The sequence below is a fragment of the Podarcis erhardii genome (genome assembly GCF_964252035.2).
Source record: "Podarcis erhardii genome assembly, chromosome: 14".
NCBI lineage: Eukaryota > Metazoa > Chordata > Lepidosauria > Squamata > Lacertidae > Podarcis > Podarcis erhardii.
Window position 1 is genome coordinate 46,537,062 of NC_138503.1, and position 15,585 is coordinate 46,552,646.

General features: G+C 44.5%; 1 protein-coding gene across 1 annotated transcript; it reads left to right on the forward strand.

The window, feature by feature from the left end:
* TVP23A (trans-golgi network vesicle protein 23 homolog A) lies at positions 1-14,066 on the forward strand. The gene is made up of 7 exons (XM_081840098.1): positions 1-219; positions 4,582-4,661; positions 7,300-7,444; positions 8,329-8,418; positions 11,063-11,191; positions 12,553-12,681; positions 13,941-14,066. The coding sequence occupies exons 1-7, from the start codon at positions 208-210 to the stop codon at positions 13,998-14,000; spliced, it is 645 nt and encodes a 214-aa protein (XP_081696224.1). The 5' UTR covers positions 1-207; the 3' UTR covers positions 14,001-14,066.
* Positions 14,067-15,585: the final 1,519 nt, after the last annotated feature.

Below are 15,585 nucleotides of genomic sequence, written 5' to 3' on the forward strand. Positions count from 1 at the left end.
GGGAGGGCATGTGCCCCTCCCTGCAACCCAGCTTGGCCACGTCCATCAGCCTGCCCAACCTGCCTTCTTCTCCTGCATCTCCCTGCATCATTGCACTCCCGTCTCCATAGCAACCGGCCAGGAAGGAGAAGGTGGCTTGAGCATCACATCACATCCGCAGAGCCACAGAGAAGAGGAAGGGAAAGGAGGGAAGGAGCCCAGGCTGCAATGATGAAGCAGGTGAGGGGAAGGAGAAATGCCGCAAGCTGCAGGGGGCCATGGGCAGGAGAGTGTCAAATGGGGAGGGGAGTATTATGGGTTGTTGTTGTCAATGGGCCTACAGGGTGCATAGGTGTGACAGTGAAGCTGCGGGGCCTCAGTCAGTGTGGAAATGTTTGGTGCGAGCTGGCAAGGCTTTCACTGTGAAAAGGAAGGCAGCCTCATTTGGGAATAACCAGATGGCAAAAAGAAAAACAACTACCAAACTTTTAGAAGACATTTGAAGGCAGCCCTGTTTAGGGAAGCTTTTAATGTTTAATAGGTTATTGTATTTTAGTGTTCTGTTGGAAGCCGCCCAGAGTGGCTGGGGAAACCCAGCCAGATGGGCAGGGTATAAGTAATGAATTACTATTATTATTATTAGGCAATGTACATGACATACATTTGCAGCACTCACCTAAGAACCCTGGAAACTGTAGTTTGTTCCAGGTGCTGAGATTCGTAAAACTGCTAGGGGTAAACCACAACTCCCATGATTTATTTATTTTTTGACTGGGTGTGCTTTAAATGAACCAGCTATAAGAAGCCTAAGTTGCCTTTAAATAGTTCTAATTTCCGACGGGAAGACCAGCCCAATTCCAATTTGTGTCGCTTTTGCTGTTGAACACAACATATTTTTTTTTTTAAAAAAAAACATCTGCACAGCTTTCTTAGTTGTCTCTTTGCAAAACTACTTACATTGTGAAACAGCTGTTGGGCTGCCTCATTAAATATTTTAACTTTGGTCACCTCCACTTTGCAGAAGGAACTCAAGGGCCTCCTGGAAATTTAGCTTTGCGCAACTGAAGCAGTTTGAAGAGCTCGGTTTCCCTGGCACAGCAAACCAATGCTAAAAAAAACCCATAAAACTCCTCAGGCTTTTTTTTTTTTTGCAGTTCATAAATCTTCCTGTTAATTGTTTGCTCATCCCATACCACATCTCAACCCATTTCCTGTCACTTTCCTAACCGCAAGAAGTCTGTGTCTGAACAAAGTGGCAGCCATGCTTCTGAATATCGGTTTGTTGGAAATCGCAGTTGTGGGGGGGAGTCCTTTTGTGCTCGGATCCTGCTCATGGGTTTCTCTTGTGAATACCTGGTCAGCCTCTGTGATAACAGGATGCTGGACTATATGGGCCATTGGCTTGGCCCACAGGGCTTTTCTTAAATTCTCATGGAAACCATAGGAGGGCAGAGTGCTCTTGAGCTCTGTTCCCGCTTGCGCGTTTCCCATAATACACATCTGGTTGGCTGCTCTGAAAACAGGATATTGGACTTGATGGGTCTTCAGCTTGATCCAGCAAGCTGCTCTTCTATTCTTTTGATTGGTTGAGCTAGGCTAGATGTGGGGAAGCAGTTAATTTAAAAGAATTATACGAGTTGCTAGAAGCCGCAAGAGAGGAGAGTACTTTTTGAACTCAAGTCCTGCTTGTGATCTTCCCACTGTTGGCCCCAACATTTCTCTGATGAAAATAGGGACATCCTATTCAATAATAATACTGTAATAATAATGCAGCAGAGACATCACCTTGCCAACAAAGGTCCATAAACATTTTGGGGGGATAAAAATGTCAAGTCTTCACCAAGGATAACTATCCAGACTGGTCCTACATGGACCAGAAAAAAGCCCATGGGAAGCCCCCAAATAGGGGCCAGGGAAGTCCCCAAATAGGAGTTCCAGCACAGGATGCTGGACCATTCGGTCCACTGGCCTGATGCAGCGGACTCTTCTTATGCCCTTAACCTTTGGCCCTCTGGGTGCTTGTTGTTGTTGTTTAGTCGTTTAGCTGTGTCCGACTCTTCGTGACCCCATGGACCAGAGCACGCCAGGCACTCCTGTCTTCCACTGCCTCCCACAGTTTGGTCAAACTCATGCTGGTAGCTTCGAGAACACTATCCAACCATCTTGTCCTCTGTCGTCCCCTTCTCCTTGGGCCCTCCATCTTTCCCAATATCAGGGTCTTTTCCAGGGAGTCTTCTCTTCTCATGAGGTGGCCAAAGTATTGGAGCCTCAGCTTCAGGATCTGTCCTTCCAGTGAGCACTCAGGGCTGATTTCCTTCAGAATGGAGAGGTTTGATCTTCTTGCAGTCCATGGGACTCTCAAGAGTCTCCTCCAGCACCATAATTCAAAAGCATCAATTCTTTTTCAATCAGCCTTCTTTGTGGTCTAGCTCTCACTTCCATAAATCCCTACTGGGAAAACCATAGCTTTAACTATACGGACCTTTGTTGGCAAGGTGATGTCTCTGCTTTTTAAGATGCTGTCTAGGTTTGTCATCGCTTTTCTCCCAAGAAGCAGGTGTCTTTTAATTTCGTGGCTGCTGTCACCATCTGCAGTGATCATGGAGCCCAAGAAAGTAAAATCTCTCACTGCTTCCATTTCTTGCCCTTCTATTTGCCAGGAGGTGATGGGCCCAGTGGCCATGATCTTCCTTTTTTTGATGTTGAGCTTCTGCTGAACTACAATTCCCATCATCACCAGCAATTGTGACCAATGGGATGATGGGAGTTGTGGTTCAGCAATGTCTGGCAGGTCCAGGATTCCTTACTGCATGCCTTAGACTAGAGCAACCGAGCATAGTTGTTCGGGGCGATTGTTTGGTCCCCTTCACCTTACTGGCTTCCATTTCCTCCTAAAGTCACCCACCACCCAACCATTTTAAGCTTCCCATCTGCTTTGTGCCAAAACACAACGGGGGAATGTTCCAGGGGGTTCACACTGGCTGCGTGCTGCCTTCTTTTAACCCTCCTCCCTTTCCCACATTTGGAAAGATAATTCCCCCGTTTGCTGGGAAAAACATTCCTCAGAGATGACATCCCATGCCTGGCTGCACTTTCCCCCAGAACTGGACCTCCTGTGGCCATGCAACTTTCAGATTCATTTCAGCCACTCCCAATGTAATAAACGCCTTTCCTAATTCCCCTGGAGGTTCAGATTTCCAGCTGGAGGCCAAATGAATTCTTTTGGGTGTGAAGTAATTGGCCTTGCTGGTTCTGTTTGTGGATTCCCAGCTACTGAATTACTGGATGTGTGTGAACGGCGCTTGGATGTACAGTGGCACCTCGGGTTACAGACTCTTCAGGTTATAGACGCTTCAGGTTACAGACTCCGCTAACCCAGAAATAGTACCTCGGGTTAAGAAGTTTACCTCAGGATGAGAGCAGAAATCGTGAGGTGGCAGCGGGAGGCCCCATTAGCTAAAGTGGTACCTCAGGTTAAGAACAGTTTCAGGTTAAGAATGGACCTCCAGAACGAAGTAAGTTCTTAACCCGAGGTACCGCTGTATTTCTTTTTCACACATTGAACCTGCTTGAGTAAATGCTTTCCTGCAGGCAATTTCATAAGGAGAGCCTGCTGGATCAGGCCAATGGCCCACCAAGTCCAGCACCCTATTTTCACAGTGGCCAACCAGATGCTTGTGGGAAACTAGCAAGCAGAATTGGAGCATGAGAGCATTCTCCTTTCATGTGGTTTCCAGCAATTGGTATTCAGAGGCATGGCAGCCACCAGCTATAGAGACAGGGCAATGCCAATGTAGCCATCGCTAGCCCTTTCATCCATTACTTTCTTTAATTCATAGATATAGATAGATTTTCGGTTTTATACATTTCAATAATTTTACAATCATTTTAACATTTCAAAATTTGACTTCCTTCCCCGTCTTTCTGCGGTTCCTTAAATTTATTTTTAATATTATCTGCAAATCCAAATTAACTCTTAATTTGGTCATTTATTCATCTGCCTTAAATATATACCCTTATAAAACTGCAGCTTATTACAATAATCCTGCCAATGTTCTTATCCGTTTACAGTTCGTTTTGTAAATATTCAATAAACCATTTCCATTCTTTTATAAAAAGTTTGTTATCTTGTTTTCGTATTTTTCCGGTAAGTTTCGCCACTTCTGTGTATTTGCCATAATTTTTTGCATCCACAGGGATTTCTCTTCTTTCCATTTTTGGGCAAGTAACATTCTTGCCACTGTAGTCACACACGCGAATAAATTTCAATACAGTTTGGGTAGTTCTGTCCCTATAATTCCCTAAAGGAAAGCTTCTGGGTGGTTGTTTTTACAGACATTATTTTAAACATATTTTTCAATTCATTCTATGTCATTTAATTCTTTTTGAAGCCATCTAGATTGGCGGCTATCACTGCCTTCTGTGGGGATGAATCTCATCCCCCTTCCTGATTCAGTTGATTCTGCATGGTGGACTTCTGGTCTTTGGGAAAAGAGGCTCATGCATGACATCAACAGCGAAGGAAGGAAGGAATTTCCACTACATCCTTCCTTTGATTAGTACTTTTTTAAAAATGCATGTGTGCTCGTGTGTCTTTTCCAGACTTTAGCAGACGACACTGAAGACGTGTCTCTTGACTTTGGAAACGAAGAGGAATTGGCCTTAAGGAAAGCAAAAATCAGGTAAATGAAGTAAATTGATTTTATTATTTACATACGCTCCAACATTTCTCTGATCAAAATAGGGACATCCCATTCCACAATGATAATTTTATTATTTATACCCCACACATCTTATTGGGTTGGCCAAGCCACTCTGGCCAGCTTCCAGCATATATAAAAACATAATAAAACATTAAACATTTAAAAAACCCTTCCTTATTCAGTGGTACCTCAGGTATGCTTCAGGTTACAGACTCTGCTAACCCAGAAATAGAACCTCAGGTTAAGAACTTTGCTTCAGGATGAGAACAGAAATCACATGGCGGCGGCACGGCAGCAGCGGGAGGCCCCATTAGCTAAAGTGGTACCTCAGGTTAAGAACAGTTTCAGGTTGAGAACGGACCTCCAGAACGAATTAAGTACTTAACCTGAGGTACCACTATACAGGATTGCCTTCAGATGGCTCAGGGATCAGATAACTCAACACCCTCCAACATTTCTCCAATGGAATTGGGGACATCCTAAGGAAAAGCGGGACATTCCAGGATCAAATCAGAAACCGGGACTGCTTCTATAAATCAGGGGTGTCCCTGCTCATCCCGTCGCGGGGATTCAAACTGCCGACCTTCCGATCAGCAAGCCCAAGAGGCTCAGTGGTTTAGACCACAGCGCCACCCATGTCCCTAATCCTGTTGCTGTAGCAGCCCTCAAGAGGAGTACAGGGGAGACCCCTGTCTAAAGTCAATGGGCAGGGAGTTCCAGAAGGTAGGAGCTGCCACACTTAAACAATTGCTTTCAAGTGTGGAACGAATAGAACTGGCAGGATTTTGATTGAGCTTTATTAGTTTGGCCCAAAGTTGTTGAGCCGTTTTTTGCAAGATCCAAACAGCAGCAGCAGCAACAGAAAGAAGTTTTTGGGCTATTTTTAGGGGAAATTGCCAAAATCTACACTTTCTGCTCCCCACCCAGCCTCAGTCCATTTTATTATTATTTTTTTGAAATCATTTTTATTTGATTTTACAAATACAATTTTATAACAGTCCCAATGCATATCCATATACAGATGTTACTTTGAATCACAATACTTCCCCCCCCCCCATCCCCTTCATGGGTCCTTTTGTCAGCATTTTAAACCGCCTATTATTCCGTAGTCTATATTTTATATCAATCCATATTAGCCATAACATTTGTTACGTTACATGTGAGATTTTTGAAGGGCGATTTAAGAAAATCAGCAGTTTTGCATATGCACTTGACCCTGGGCAGAGGATTGTATGACACACCTAACCAAAAATATCTGGAGAAAATTTTCTACCCTCAGTGACATCAATATGATTTGATAGCTGTTGTCTGGTTTGGACAGGCGCATAATGCTTAATACAGCTAAATTAACCAAGCTAAATTCACCAGGGAGCTTTCCCTGCCTAGACAAGGCCAAGTGGTCACCCTCAAAATTTAAGATTCTATGTTTTTGTGTGGTTTTTTTTAATGCATGCTTTATTTATTACATAGGCCAAGCCTTTTATTTTCAAGTGCAATTATTATGTATATTTTCTACTTATACGATTCTGTTTGGCTACAACCAGCATTCGGTTGCCTTGTTAGTGAAATTTGAATCTGGAGATGGGAGGCTGTGGAAAAGATGGCTCTGTCCCCAGGAACACACCAACTTCTCAAGTCTCGAAGAGTCTCACAGCGGTGGAACTGGGGAGACTCTCCCCTAAATGAACTATAAGAACTTCAGAAAAGATGCTCCATTTTTGAAACCTCAGCTGCACCTTTCAATGTACATAGAAAGCTGAGAAGTTTGGGACTTTTCTGTTGTGTTGTTGTTAAACCACAGCTGCTAATACGACTCCACATGCAACTTCATTTTTTACCATATTCCACAAAGGGGAACCCCAGGCTTCTGTTAAAAACAACACCAGACAAAACATACAGATCTATGAGGAAATGAGAGACCCATTGCTTCTGTCTCTTTTCAGCGAAAGGATCTCAAGCGTGGCTGCTGCAAGTTGTCTGCAAGTAGAGTTTTTAAATGTTTCCATGCATCATTTTTATTTTTTTGAAATTATATTCCAATTCCTGTTTAAGAACAAACTTGAGCAGCTATCCCAAAGAGCCCATTAAATGCAATAGATGTGGTTCGAATGACTAAGATGGAACCGATATGTACCGTATTTTTCGCTCCATAAGATACACCCGACCATAAGACGCACCTAGTTTTTAGAGGAGGAAAACATGGAAAAAATATTTTGAATCAAATGTTGTACTAAACTATTTAAAGCAGCAAAGTGGGCAACTCCTGTCTTCCCTCCCTCCTCTATGGCTCACTTTAAAGCAGCAAAGCGGACAGGAGCCGCTTACACGTAACTCCTCCACGCAGCATTCACTTCATAAGATGCACAGACATCTCCCCTTACTTTTTAGGAGGAAAAAATTGTGTCTTATGGAGTGAAAAATATGGTAATTCACTGGAAAGGTGCATTTAAAAGGTTTTGCGCCTATACTTTCCATGCTTTACTTTGCTGCATATTTTGTGATTTTAACTGTCTGCTGGGATTCTCTCACCAGAGAGTACTTGCCCCAAACTTGGGTCTTGACTTCCGGGATGCAACACAAAACAGCTTAGCATATGTTCCGGATCGTTCTCTCCTAGGCACCCTCTGGCCACCTTCTTCCACCTCTTTTTCCGAGTGAGTGCCATCGTGGCCTACCTAGTCTGCGACTGGTTCAGCAAAAGTTTCATTGCCTGTTTCGTCCTCATTCTCCTCCTCCTGTCCTTCGACTTCTGGTCTGTGAAGGTAAGGACGCTCTGGGCATCTCACAACTCTAACATTATGCCACATTGCGCCATTTTGTCTTTCATCCAATGGCGTGAAACAGTCTGCCATCTCCCCTCCCCTTAGTCTCAGTGTTGCCCTTGTAATGCTCCGCAGGGAGAAGGAGGATAGGTACCAAACTAGGCTCCATTGGCACCGTCAGGCGCCACCTACTGTTAGTCCTCCTGCGTTGTTCCCTAGCAGTCCCAATGGGCACCATTCAACACTGCCTTCGTTGTGGCATAAGTACATAAGAAGAGCCCTGAAGCTGGATCAGGCCAGTGGCCCAGTTAGCCTGGCATCCTGATCCAAAAATACGGATCTCTCTATGAAAATGGTGTACCAGTGGTATTTAACTCCTAGTAAGTTAGCAAAAATGCAAGTACAAATACCTGCTGGAAATGTAAAGAAAAAGAAGGTACCTTTTACCGTATGTGGTGGCTGTGTAAGGTAATAAAAGCATTCTAGGAAATGATATATAATGAACTGAAAAAAATGTTTAAAATAACTTTTATTTTTTAAAAAACCAGAAGCTCAGGAACCTAGAAGACAAAACCTTCAGGAAAGAATGGGAAACATTTTTCATTTATTTAGGAGACCACTACATGCAGATGAAAACAAACACTGCGGACAATATGGACAGATACAAAATACAGATTATGAAATAATATGCAGTTGAAAAAGTTAACAATAGGACCCGTGGAGGGGATGGTGAGATGTCTGGAGATTCCGGGAAATCTCTAAATATGGATATGTATTTGATATTGTTGCATCTTTACACTTGTGAAATCAAATAAAAATGATTATATAAAAAAAATCAAAAATACAGACCTCTCAAGCTGGCTGGTTTTCACCCTCTCATTTAGAACGTCACTGGAAGGCTGCTGGTCGGTTTGCGATGGTGGAACCAGATTGATGAGGACGGGAAGAGCCACTGGGTGTACGAATCGAAAAAGGTATTCCTTTACTTTGTCTTTTGCAGAGCATAGAAGGGCCCTTGCTGGTGGACCATGTGTTGCAGCAGGCAATAGCTCAGTTAGTAGATTCTGAGACTCTTAATCTCCCAGGGTTGGGGCTTCGAGCCTCACGTTGGGCCAAAGATTCCTGCATTGCAGAGAGTTGGACAGGATGACCCTCATGGAGCCAGTGTGGTGTAGTGGTTAAAAGCGGTAGACTTGTAATCTGGTGAACCGGGTTCGATTCCCTGCTCCTCCACATGCAGCTGCTGGGTGACCTTGGGCCAGTCACACTTCTCTGAAGTCTCTCAGCCCCACTCACCTCACAGAGTGTTTGTTGTGGGGGAGGAAGGGAAAGGAGAATGTTTGAGACTCCTTTGGGTAGTGATAAAGCAGGATATCAAATCCAAACTACTCCTCCTCCTCCTCCCCTTCTTCTTCTTCTTCTTCTTCTTCATGGTCCTTTCCAAGTCTATGATTCTATTATTCTAAGTGGTTCCCAAACTTTTTTCAGACCCCACCCGATTCCATAAACACATCAGCAGTGCCCCCCCCACGCCCTATTAAAAAGCATAATTCAGAATACAGTTGTACTTTGGTTTTCGAACAGAATGCATTCCGAATGCGCAGGCGCACCGGAAACACCGGAAACAATTGAGGAAGCCGCATCGGCTTCCCCCCAAAATATTCAAAAACTGGAACACTCACTCCTGGGTTTCCATCGTTCGGGAGCCAAAACGTATGAGTCCCAAGGTGTTCAACAGCCAAGGTACGACTGTAGTGGCTCACACAACCCCCTAAGGAAGATAATAACACAGCAGAATTCAAAACAGAAACAATTAAGTGTACATTTATTCACAATCTAATTAGTTAGTTAATTTGACTAAATTAGTTTAGTTAATTTGACAAAATTGATGGACATGACCCAGTGAGACCAGCCTTTCAAAATCTGATGGTACCCTGGTTCTCGAATGGCTTAGTTGACAAACAAATCAGCTCCTGAACACCAAAAACCCAGAGGTGAGTGTTCTGGTTTTTGAACGTTCCTGGAAGCTGAACGTCCTACTCAGCTTTCGCTTGATTGAAGGAAGCTCAGCAGCCAATCAGAAGCCGCGCCTTGGTTTCTGAACAGTTTCGGGAGTTGCACGGACTCCCGGAATGGATTAAGTTTGAGAACCAAGGTTCTATTGTAATCCTAGCTAATGCCAAGCATCCCAGGGTGAGTTACTCACCACTTTGGGAACCACTAGTCTAACATACATGGGACGCGGGTGGCACTGTGGGTTAAAGCCTCAGCGCCTAGGACTTGCCGATTGAAAGGTCGGCGGTTCGAATCCCCGCGGCGGGTTGCGCTCCCGTCGTTCGGTCCCAGCGCCTGCCAACCTAGCAGTTCGAAAGCACCTTCGGGTGCAAGTAGATAAATAGGGACCGCTTACCAGCGGGAAGGTAAATGGCGTTCCATGTGCTGCGCTGGCTCGCCAGATGCAGCTTATCACGCTGGCCATGTGACCCAGAAGTGTCTGCGGACAGCGCTGGCTCCCGGCCTCTAGAGTGAGATGAGCGCACAACCCTAGAGTCTGGCAAGACTGGCCCGAACGGGCAGGGGTACCTTTACCTTTAGTCTAACATACAGGGAAAGCGCAGGAAGAGGTTTGTAATGTCAAGAATGGGGAGGGGGGAAGTGGATGGAGATAAATTTTTTTCTCCTCCCCCCTACAATATTATTGCTCGGAGTCCTCCAATAGATGGCAGACAGAAGAAAGGACTTCGTCAAATAGTAAGCAATTAAGTTTTTGGCTACACTACTGTTAGATGCACACAAGCCACCCGAAATGAGGGAAACAAAGCAACAGTTGCCTCATTTAGGCCTGGAATTTTTATGCCATCTTATGTGTATAGCAAGGGCGGTCCACATAATGATAATTTTATAATAAATTTATTATTTATATGCCACCCATCTGACTGGACTGGGTTGCCCCAGCCACTCCCAACAAAATATTAACATTTAATATTAAAATATTAAAAACACAATAAAACATCAGCCATTAAAAACTTCCCTGATCAGGGCTGCCATTAGATGTTTTCTAAATGCCAAATCTGCTCAACAACTTTTGGGGTGTCCTGGTTTTTGCTTTTTGAAAAATGACAACCCTACCCTCTTACACATTTGGCGATAGAGGCCATTTCCTCCAAACCACGCTCATCTGTCCCACACCTGATGCCAAGTGATTCCAGATGTGGGGGGTCTGGAAATCTATTGCAGTTTTTCATTTAAAATACTGCTTAGTGTTGGGGTTTTTTTTAAAGACCTAAAGCCATGTGCAAATGAAAGTAACGTCTATCAAAATGAAAAAATGAGCATAAAATGCAATTCCACAGTGACCGTTACAATGATGTGGCCAATATTTCTTGAGTAAACGAAAAAAAGGCCTTTTTTTTAAATGCATGGGTTCAACATATCCACCAAACGACACCAAATTTTAAGGAAGTTTATTGCCGATAATGAGGAAATGAATCTGTTTTCCTAGAATCAGATTATATATGGCAGAAGTTCCCATTTCTGTTTAATTCTGCGTCATTTTTGCAGAGATTTCGGCTGATGGTAACCCACCCCTCTCTTTCCCCCCCCTTTCCTCCGCCATAGGTCCCGTCAACCGTAGCTGCCCCCACCGAAGTTGAAGCCCGGATATTCTGGCTGGGCCTGATTATCTGCCCGGTCATCTGGACGCTTTTCTTCTTCAGCACCTTGTTTTCCTTGAAGCTGAAATGGCTGGTAAGGGGTTGGACAAAAGTTTGCAAGAGCCCAGGGGGCAGAGGTGGGGCATGGAGAGAGAGGAAGACCTGTTGAAAAGGCAGAAGTCCTTGCACCAGTGGGACATCTTTGTTGGATACAAGCCTATACAGATGCGATAAATAATATTGGCTATAGCTCTTCACACCCCAGATCATAGCACAGGGGTCAGCAAACTTTTTCAGCAGGAGGCTGGTCTACTGTCCCTTAGACCTAGTGGGGGGGCCGAACTATATATATTTTTTGGGGGGGGAATGAACGAATTCCTATGTCCCACAAAGAACCCAAAGATAATTTTAAATAAAAGCACACATTCTACTCATGTAAAAACACCAGACAGGCCCCACAAAGACCCCAGAGATGCTTTTAAATAAAAGGACACATTCTACTCATGTAAAAACACGCTGATTCCTGGACGGTCCATGGGCCAGATTGAGAAGGTGATTGGGCCGGATCTGGCCCCTGGGCCTTAGTTTGCCAACCCATGTCATGGCACATGAAAGAACAGTCATAACTCACCACCCAGCTTCTGATGGAAAAACTTGGGGATCTATATTAAGGGAAAAAAGCAATAGAGTCACAGAAGTCTCTTCAATCTAGGAAGGTAGCCAAGGTTAGAAAAAAATCGACTCAGTACACAATTAAAGACAATTTATCAAATTCGCACTGACCTAGAACACAGCTGAAATTTGTGCCTATCTGAATTTTGCAATGCAGTTGTCCAACTAACATTTACAAGAAGGCATTGATATTAGGGGAAAGCATGCATGAAGAGGAAGATATTCATGAATATTATAGATACGATTCTGTGAACCGCCCTGAGATCTTATGATGAAGGGCAGTATATAAGTCTCATTAATAATAATAATAGTAATAACAACAACAACAACAACAACACAGAGAAAAATGCTTTATGTTACGGGAAATTGCTTGCAAAAATGGGTGCATTCGTCAAAACTGCATTTTGAGTTTGTTAGGAGAAATTCACGACAAAATGCTGCTGGAATTTTCACAAGGATTTCATATACTTTTGCAAATTTCTGCAAAACATGGAGAACTGAATTTCATATTGGAAAATGGGAAAACTGAGAGAGCCGAAATTGACTGATCTATCCATCCCTAATGAAGATGGATAAGTAACTCCCAACAGAATATCCAAGAAGATAATTTGTTTTTTGCATTTCTAGCCCACCTTTTCCTCCAAGGAGCTCAAAGTGGTGTACCTACTTCTCTGTCTCTTCTTCTTATTATTATTAAGTGCACACTCAGTGGTGCATTCTGTGCACTGCCAACACACTTGCTGGTAAACGTCCCAACCTGCTTCTGTTTGCTGTTTGTTGCAGGCTCTCGTGATAGCTGGCATCTGCCTCCAAGCTGCCAACCTCTACGGCTACGTCCACTGCAAATTAGGAGGCTCGCAAACCATCCACAAAGTCACCTCGAGATTCCCGGCACAACAGATGTTCCAGAGGGTGAGTTAGCGCTGGCTGTTTAGCCAGCCTTGAGTCAAGGTGAGGGATGGCTGGTCCACGTCCAACACCACAAAGGAATGGAAATGCAGATTGCAATTTTGATATGTCAACAACATTGCTGTGGGTTGGTGGGGTGGAGTTTGCATGATGCCTCGAGTCCCTTCCAATTCTTGGGCTCCTGTACCCAGTGAGGGTTAGTATCTAAGAGAGGAGCTTGCCAATTTGGTCAGACAAGTTTCTTTGCAAGTCAATGACCTTAGCTAGCCGCTTGAGCCTCCTTAAGGGATGCGGGTGGCACTGTGGTCTAAACCACTCTTGGGCCTCTTGGGCTTGCTGATCAGAAGGTCGGCGGTTCGAATCCCTGCGACGGAGTGAGCTCCCGTTGCTCGTTCCCAGCTCCTGCCAACCTAGCAGTTCAAAAGCATGCCAAAAAGCAAGTAGTTAAATAGGTACTGCTCCGGCGGGAAGGTAAACGGCGTTTCCATGCACTGCTCTGGTTTCGCCAGAAGCAGTTTAGTCATGCTGGCCACATGACCTGGAAAAACTGGCTGCGGACAAATGCCAGCTCCCTCGGCCTTTAAAGCAAGATGAGTGCCGCAACCCCCGAGTCGTCTGCAACTAGACTTAACTGTCAGGGGTCCTTTACCTTTAAGTGTCCTCATCAGCATCCGAAAAGATATGAATAGAATAGAATAGAATAGAATAGAATAGAATAGAATAGAATAGAATAGAATAGAATAGAATAGATGTAGCATTCCTTCTAAAAAGGCCCAGGGCAGAAGAGGGCAGTCTCTCTCTCTCCTTTTCTCGATCAATACAGCCTGAACACAAAGGGATATACCATCATACCTTGGATCCTGAACACCTTGCAAGTCAAACGTTTTGGCTCCCAAACGCCAGAAACCCAGAAGTGAGTGTTCCTGTTTGCGAACGTTTTTTGGAACCCGAACGAACCGACAGGGCTTCCACGGCTTCCAATTGGCCGCAGGACCTTCTTGCAGCCAATTAGAAGCCGTGCTTTGGTTTCCGAATGTTTCATAAGTCGGACGGACTTCCAGAACGGATTCCATTTGACTTCCAAGGTGTGACTGTATAGTCAAGACCAACAAACAAGGCTGGATAGAAGAGGAAAAGCAGTAGCTGCTGCGTTCTTCAGTTTTGCAGGGATTGAGAATGACTAGTTGATCGAATCTAACAGAGACTTCTGAAGGGGGCTTGGGCTGCTATGACAAAGGCAAGACATTTTATGTATGTTGCAGGATATGCCAGAGGATTTTGAGAAGACCGTCCTGAAGGGCATGGGGACACGAAACCATTAGAGCAGAAAGAAGTGTGGAAAACTGATTACCGGTAGGAACAATTTGATAGCACTGTTCTGGTACTAAATGAAGACCATCAGCTTATTGTTTGAAAAGCCCAGATGCAGCACCATCTCCCACCTCCTATCTGTTGCACTCAGCGGCACCACCCACCCACCAAGTCCCTCTTGCCTCCCCTCTTTTGCAAGCTATTCTCGTCTCTTCCTCTATTAGAGATTCTGGTATTCCCCTCTGTCCAACTCATCCCTAGCACAAAAGTTGGCAACTTTGGTCGCGGAGGAGGAACTGAAACAAACCCCTTCCACCCGTCCGCACAACCAGCCTTGGGAGCCATCAGTCAAGGCTCGTCTGCCCTATGGGCTCTGCCAATTCCAAAGGGCGCTGTTGACCCACACTTTCAACAGACCTCCTAAGCAGAGCCAGAGCATCGTATAGGGTAGGGGTCAGCAAACTTTTTCAGCAGGGGGCTGGACACTGTCCCTCAGACCTTGGCAAGGGGGTGGATAGACTGTCTGCAGGCCGGATTTAGAAGACGATTGGGCCTGATCCGGCCCCCAGGCATTAGTTTGCCTACTCATGGTCCAATTCAGATTTCACTTCCTAGTCAAGTCATGTTCCTCCTGGCCATTTTATTTCTTCAAAGAACTGGGAGCGTGGGAGCCCACTGCTGTTTTTTGACAGGGCAGCGGTCCACAAACAAGTGTCTGCACATTGGCACAACCTCTTTCTTGTGCTTAGGGGGAGAGGTAGTTGGGAGCACTAACTAGTTATCCAATCAGCAAGGTTTCCTGCCTGGAACCTTGGGGAGCCCCTGGCAGTTAAACAAAGTGGCCCAATGGCATCAGTCTGTGAGAGGCAACTTTCCTCTTTCCTCGAGCCCTTTCTTCAGAATCCATGAGGACTAGAATATTTAATTCTAGAGGCAGATGTCGGAGGTAGAGCATACGTTGCATAAATCCCTGGCATTTCGAGGCACGACTAGGAGAGACTTATCTTCCATCCTGAAAAGCTGCTTCTGGTCCATGCAGTTTGAAGGACTGTTGGTCTGATTCTGTACAATTTCCTGTGTTCCTGGGAACTAGTAGACATGGAGGGGGCAGACTTTGCTCATTGGCCTGGGGTTCCTTACTCTTTAATATGGCATTGTTCCAGTTCACAGCCAGACTAGGAAACAATGCAGCTAGTCCACAGCACAGAACCCCGCTAAACAAACACTTACGCATTTGCTATTTAAATTATAACTCTTAAATGTATTCTGATCTTCCACATCCTTCACGAAGAAAGACTGGCAGTCAAGAGAACGTGCGGTCTAAATGTGGATCATCCCCCAACAACTTTATTCATCGGCAATTACTGAAAACAAAACTAAGGAGACTGAAGCAGAACACAGAAATGATTGTGAGAAACTCTCCTTAAAGAGAGAGATGTACGTTTCTAAATAAAAGAACTTTCTACCGAAATATGTGTGTTTTAATTTTAGTTTAGCTTATTTTAAATAGTAGTTTAAAAACTGTTTTTTTACCAATAACTTTATTGTTTTATGTTCTTTGTAAATGGCTGTCGAGGGCTTTTTTTTTTGCCCCCC

Excerpts from the sequence above, each read along its gene's own strand:
- TVP23A (XM_081840098.1), top strand. Across the intron at positions 8,419-11,062 it reads GGGTGTACGAATCGAAAAAG|GTCCCGTCAACCGTAGCTGC; the intron begins GTATTCCTTTAC and ends CCTCCGCCATAG. Across the intron at positions 12,682-13,940 it reads CACAACAGATGTTCCAGAGG|GATATGCCAGAGGATTTTGA; the intron begins GTGAGTTAGCGC and ends TGTATGTTGCAG.